Source organism: Pinus tabuliformis, chromosome 3_1 (genome assembly GCF_031772625.1).
Source record: "Pinus tabuliformis cultivar Carrire ecotype Pingquan chromosome 3_1, CPIR1, whole genome shotgun sequence".
Lineage (NCBI taxonomy): Eukaryota > Viridiplantae > Streptophyta > Pinopsida > Pinales > Pinaceae > Pinus > Pinus tabuliformis.
In genome coordinates this window covers 23,480,198-23,486,914 of record NC_142301.1, presented here as the reverse complement: position 1 = coordinate 23,486,914, position 6,717 = coordinate 23,480,198, and the positions used below count along the sequence as shown (strand labels likewise).

General features: G+C 45.0%; 1 protein-coding gene across 1 annotated transcript; it reads right to left on the bottom strand.

Annotated features, from left to right (window-relative positions):
* Positions 1-610: 610 nt before the first annotated feature.
* Positions 611-6,455, bottom strand: LOC149185581 (uncharacterized). The gene is made up of 2 exons (XM_089409088.1): positions 4,966-6,455; positions 611-4,802 (listed from the first exon to the last, which is right to left on the bottom strand). Exons 1-2 carry the CDS (start codon positions 6,453-6,455, stop codon positions 611-613), a joined length of 5,682 nt encoding a protein of 1,893 aa, XP_089265214.1.
* Between the last annotated feature and the right edge of the window lie 262 nt (positions 6,456-6,717).

Below are 6,717 nucleotides of genomic sequence, written 5' to 3'. Positions count from 1 at the left end.
GCTCTGGCCCGAGCTTCCTGCCCTCTTCTTACACCCCAAACACCCCCCCTTCTCGGAACACCTCGCTGACGGGGGGCCATGAGCAGGGGAGACCACAAACGATTAACACAGAGAGACTTAATGCCAAAGCTGGCCACAGAACCAGTGATTCCTGAATTGAGAGACAATTCAGTGACCTTATCTCTCAGTAAATCCCAAAAAGAGCCCGAGACAGGATTTTTGCACCGCACCTTCCCCTGCACAACCAAGAGCGAAGAATTTCCCACCCTGAAAATGACAGAGGGCGCGCGCTGGTCGGAAGTGAGACCTCTGAGACTCCTCACAGAGCTAGAATTGGGCGACTTCCTACCATTGGCACTTGAACTCAAAACAACATATCCTGAATTGCAAACCTGGAGCCAATACTCCATTAAATAGACTTCCGCATGGAATAATCTGGAGCGAGACAGGGCATCGCCAGCCGGATCAGAGGACAGAGCGATTAAATTCGCCATACTTGAAACCATTACGCATCTTCCTTTCAATCTCATCAGCATTTATGATCCTTAATGTGAAACCAGAGCCGTCCAGTCGTGACGTGATCCAATGCCCTCTGCCTTCTGTGCATGATTTACTCGCTCCTCAGGCTGACACCCGCATCCGGGTGTGAGTCTTCCCTTGGCTGCATGTCTCTAGTTAATATTGCCTGGAAGGTGGAAAGTTGATCCTCCGAAACTGTATCATGAAGTGGACCTGCAAAGAACTCTTTCCCATTGTCCACCCCTAAATTGGCTAGGAAATCTGCTAGCTTGTTCCCTTCTCTTCTGATATGCTTGAAGGAAACAGCTCTATTATCATGGAGCCAGTGTTGTATTCGTTCCAGTCTGGAGGCCAGTCTCCAGCTGCTACTGACCTTGTGTATTTGTGAACCCTGTTGGAGTTTTAAGGCCATATTAATGAGAATTTGGGAATCCCCTTCCACAATTAGAGGTAGATAATTACCTTCCTGCGCCAGTGTGAGTCCTTTCCATAAGCCTTCCAGTTCCGCTGCATTGTTGGTATTCCAACCTATTGTGCCAAAGAATGTGATGTGGGGTTTGCCCTGGTGATCTCTGATAACTCCTCCATATCCAGTTTGACCCGGATTTCCTTTCGATGCGCCATCGAAGTTAAGTTGGAACACATTTATGGGTGGTGGCATCCACTTTGCATTGTGTGTTTGGTGTCTAGCTGGGTTTGCATTGTCTGAAATCTGAGCTTGTATTTGTATCTGCCAGTTATTCCAGATGGCTAGCTCCTGTGGATGCTTTGGGAAGTCGTCTTGGGACCAGCTTTTTGTGGAAAGAGTTTCACTGATATTGTTATGAATTCCCTTCCATATCTGCTCCAGTGTCATTGATTGACTTTTGAATATCCTCCTGTTTCTTTCCTTCCAGATATTCCACATCAAGAATCCCGGTATTATTTGCCATAGGATGTTTAAGATCTTACATTGGTATGGCGCTTGAGGCCAGTTGCGTAGTGTGCCTTTGATATCCCCCATTACTCGGCCTTCCTTTTGACATCGAAATGCCACCTTTTCCCATATCTTTCTACTCAGCTGACATGTCTGCATGAGGTGGAGAGCAGATTCTTCTTCCTGGTGACAATTGAGGCATATGGAAGGTCCTAAAAAGCCCCGTTTTCTGAGGTTGTCCCAAGTAAGGATTCGATTGTGTGAGAGAAGCCACAGAAAGGTAGATACCTTCGGCCAAATTGGAGGTTTCCATATTTTTCCCCATATCTGATCTTTGTCTATTCTGTCTTTTATGATGATCCTGTAGGCTTCCTTTGTGGTGAAGGTACCTCTCTCCTCATAACCCCACCTCAGGGTATCCATTCCTGTTTGCTTTATAATTTTGCGTTTTTGCAGCTCTGAAAAAAGAGAGAGTTGGTTTTGATTTGAGCTGCGCGGTAGGATGATGCTTGTTTCCTTCCATTCTCTCTGATCTTGGTTTGTCGGTGCTTTCCAGAAGTTGCTGATTTTCTCCTGCGGATTTATTTCCCATTCTGAAATGTCTGGAATACTATCTTTGAGATTCGGTAGCTGCTGCCATGAATCTTCCCAGAACCTGGCAGTAAGGCCATCTTTCACCTCCCAGAAGCTGTGTTTTTGGATGAGATCTCTATGTTGAATGGCTGAGTTCCATATGAGCGAGCCTTTGCTGATCTCCGACATTCTGATCCTTTCTTCTAGGGGTAAGTTCCTTGTATATTTTGCTGTCCATAGGATTGCCCAGGGGGTGTTAGAGTTTGAAAGCCACCTCCACCATATTTTTGCTCCCATGGTCTTATTGCTTTGTTCTGGGTCTCTGAGTCCTATTCCTCCTGCCATTCTAGGAAGACATGCCTTCTCCCATTTAATGAGAGCCCATTTTCGATTTGGTCCTGTGCTGCCCCATAAGAAATTCCGCTGCAGTTGTTTGATGGCTTTAAGAACCCATTTCGGCGCAGCCAAGATGGAGAATAAGTAGAGAGGCATGGATTGCAAAACTGCTTTGATCAGCACTATCCTGCTGGCCATGTTTAGCGATCTATAAGTCCAAAGGAGCAGTCTGGCTTCTAATTTTTCGAGCAGGCTTGACCAAGAAGAGTGCTTAAGGGCTGAAGCAATAAGCGGAGCTCCTAGGTAATTGGAGGGAAGGGAAGCCTTAGAGAAGCCAAGAATACGCGTTATGGCTCTTTGGGTGTAGGGAGGGGTATTAAAGAAAAAAACTTGGGATTTGGCATTATTGATGAGAGCTCCGGAAGCCTTTGAAAAGGAGTCTAGGATGGATTTAAAAGAGCGAGCTTCTTGAACGGATGGGTGGCCGAATAGCATGTTATCATCAACAAATTGTTGGTGGGAGACAGCTGGGATTTGGTGGACAGCTAGCCCTTTGAGCTTGTGCGCAAGAATGGCAGCTTTTATACTTCGCCCCAGGCCTTCAGCGAGGATAACAAACAGAAAGGGCGATAAAGGATCGCCTTGCCTAATGCCTCTGGATGGACGGAAGGTAGGAGAAGGAATTCCATTAATAAGGATGGAAAAGAAAGAGGAGGAAATGAGATTACTAACCCATCTGACCCATGGGGGGGCAAAACCAAAAGCTTGGAGAATTTTTTGCAAGTATTCCCAGCTGATACTGTCGAAAGCTTTAGATAAATCGATTTTGAGCAACATACCTGGCTTCTTCGTTTGCTTGAGGGAATGTATTATTTCATGGGTTAAGATGATCCCATCCGTGATCTGTCTCCCTTCTACGTATCCAGATTGTTCGGGAGAAATGATAAGGGGCAGCATGGGCTTCAGTCTCAGAGCGATGACCTTGGAGACAATCTTGTATATAATATTGCATAAGGCTATGGGCCTGTACTTGTCTGGAGAGTTAGATTCCGTTGATTTGGGAATTAATGCTAGGAATGTTGCATTCATGGCTGGGTACATCCATCTGAGTGTCCTCGATTCTTCCACGACCTGCCAGACTTCCCATTTAATTAGTTCCCAGAAATGCTGAAAGAAGTTTGAAGTGAACCCATCTGGGCCAGGCGCTTTCCCTGCTTTGAGTTGATTCACCGCTGTTTCCACCTCTTGAAGACTGATTGGTTTGAGAAGAAGAGTGTTATGGTCTTCTGTGATTAATCTGGGGATGTGCCTGATGATATTGTCAATAGCTTCTGATCTGTTGATATTTGGTTCTTGATTCATTTTTTTGAAGTAATTGATGAACTCCTTTTCTATTCCATCATGGTCTTCAACCTTGATTCCTTGCTCATTATTAACATAGGAGATTTGGTTGATCATTCGTCTCTGAACTGTTGTTTTGTGAAAGAATTTTGTATTCTTTTCACCTTCCTTCAGCCACCTAATCCTCGACTTTTGCCTCCACAAAGTCTCTTCCTGTAGGTCCCGTTCCAGGATTTTCTGCTCTATCATTTGTTCCTGTTGGGTCAGATCCTCAGATCGTCCTGTGGAGATTATTCTTTGTTGGATATCCTTCATTTTTTGGTTAAGGAGTTCCTTTGATTTGAAGATATTGCCAAATGTAAATTTGTTCCAGCGTTTTATTTCCTCTTTGAGATACTTCAGCTTCTTTTGAAATAGAGCCATTTTTGTCCCCTCCGTTGAGTTGAAATTTGTCCAAGTTGTCCTGATGAATTCATGGAAATCCGGGTGAGATAACCAAAAAGCTTCAAACCTGAATGGGCGCCGTATGCTTTTGCCAGGTCTGTTCCAGTGTAAGGCAATGGGCCAGTGGTCCGATCCAGAATAAGGTAGGATTGAGGCTGTGAATTCTCCCCCTAAATGAACTGCGTTATCAGATATTAGGAAGCGATCCAATCGCGAAGCTACTTGCATCGGTTCCTTTCTTTTATTGCTCCAGGTGTAGAGGCCGTTTTCAGTTGGAAGGTCGATCATCCAATTGTTTTGGATGAAGTCTTTTAATAATGTGCCATCTCTGTTTATTCTGCAACGTCCTCCTCTCTTTTCCTCCATGGTCGCTATCATATTATAGTCTCCGCCTGAGATCCACAGCGGATGCGTCCGGTCTACATTGAGCTGCGTTAATGCTTCCAAAATTTCTGTCTTCTGCTGGATTTCTTGTGGAAAATATACATTTGTTATGTGCCCAGAAATATTCGTGCCAATTAAATGAAACGTGGCTTGAATGAAATTTCTGTTTGCATGTATATTATCCAACTGTATCAGTCTTGCATCCCAGAGTATTGCAAGACCACCTGAGGCCCCTGAGCTTCCACCGCTGTGACCAACCCTCCCGGCCAAGCTTTTGCTGCTACTTTTTCTAAAACAACCTGATTACATTTAGTCTCTTGCAAGAAAAGAAGTGCTGGTTTTTCTTCCATTATCATGTTTTTTATGAGTCTACCTTTCTTCGGGCCATTGAGCCCTCTAATGTTCCATGATATCAACTTCATTGGGAAGGTTTGGGTTTGGTGTTATAATACCTGGTTAGCTTGGCATATCTGCCTGATTCCACCAGGACTTCGCCGATCTTGATGGTTCTCTCCAAAGTAGACTTCCTTCCTCGCTTTTTGCTGTCTTTTGTGATAAACTTCCCATCCCATTGACTACCTGTTTGAACCCCTAGCGAATATTTCTTCTGGGCTTTATTGAGTACTTCCACCAGGTTGTCCACTTGAGTTTCAGGTATCTTGTCGAAATTTCCTGTTTTGCATGCATGTTCCAAACCTAGAATGTCCAGTTCCCCAATGTCGAATGTTTCTGTATCTTCCTCCATATTCTGGGGCTCTTGATAGCTATCTTCTTCTTCTCTTTCTTTTGCTGAGCCTGAATCCGTAATGTCTATTTCCATATCTGGCTGGCTCCAGGCTTTCGATTTGGTGTTATGGGTATTTCCTTCTTGTGCCTCCTTTTTTCCTTTTGATGTCGATTTGGGTTCCTCAGTCTTTTCCTGATTTGATTTGCGCTTGGATATTAGGGGATCTTGATCTTGCTGGTCTTCATCTGCTAGAACGACAAAGCTGTTGCTCGTGGAAGGCTTTGAGGGGTCCATTTGAGTTTGCTTATTCTGGGTTGTCTGTTTTTTGTTGCCTCTTCTTCGATTTGTTACTTTGGTGAACCCATCTGTCGTTTGTTTTTCCTGGTCTTGTTCCATGGGTTTGCTGTTTAGCGGGCAGTCTCTGTAAAGGTGCCCTAATGCATGACATTTTCTACACCTAAAAGGCACATGCTCGTAATCTATTAACTGGATCCATTCTACATCTTCATGAGAGAGGCTTACCGTATCAGGCAGAGGTTTCTTTAGGTCCATGTAGACGCAAATCCGGGCATATGAGGTGTACCTCTGCATCTTTGTTTCTTCTGCTACCTTGACAAAATCCCCCAGAACCTTACCAATCGCCTGGAGCGATTCTTCCTCCCAATACTCCCATGGCAATGAGTATAACCTGATCCATACTGGTGCCCAGCTTAGATCTTCCTTATCCGGGTTGAATCGTTCTATCCATTCTCTGAGAAATAGACCCGCTGAGTTAAAGAAATACGGCCCGCTCTCAAAGACTCTGTTTCTATCTTCCAAGCAGTTGAAGACTGCTGTAAAAAATCCTTTTGGTCCCAGATGCAGGGATATGTGTCCTTTCGGGTGCCACTTGATATTGATCCATGTCCTCAAGGCTTTCTCATTTGGCCAGATGCCTATAAATTTGCCTATGAGGGCATGATCCCTCATATATTGTATTCTAGCATTGATTCTATGACTGGGGAACTCCACTTTTGGCCTGTGCGTAGCAACTGGCTTGCATGTGGATGAGCTCACTCTCTGGTTGTCTGGCTGAACTTGTTCCTTCTGCATGTCCGGAATATCATCAGTATTCTCTTCGTTCGGACTCTGGTCCCTTTCTGAACCGTCCTTATTCTCTGGTTGATTTTCGTTGGTTGAGGGAGGAGCCCCTCCTGCCCCCTGGCGGGGGTTCATGATTCGCTGCTGCCAACGCCCTTCTCCTGTAGTCTGCAGCGCTGCCGCGATAGGAGAGGGTTACTGCCCCTGCAGATTTCCTGCCGTCGCAGGTCTGCTTCGAACCCTAATCTCTGTGCGCCGCTGCCCTCATTCCTCACCGCTCCAACTTGTCCTCCGCCAACCGACTCTATCGGGTTGGTAAAAATCTTAAGTTTTACGACATGTATTATTTTGTCTTGACATACACGTTATGCGTTATATTTTTTTTGTATGGCATACA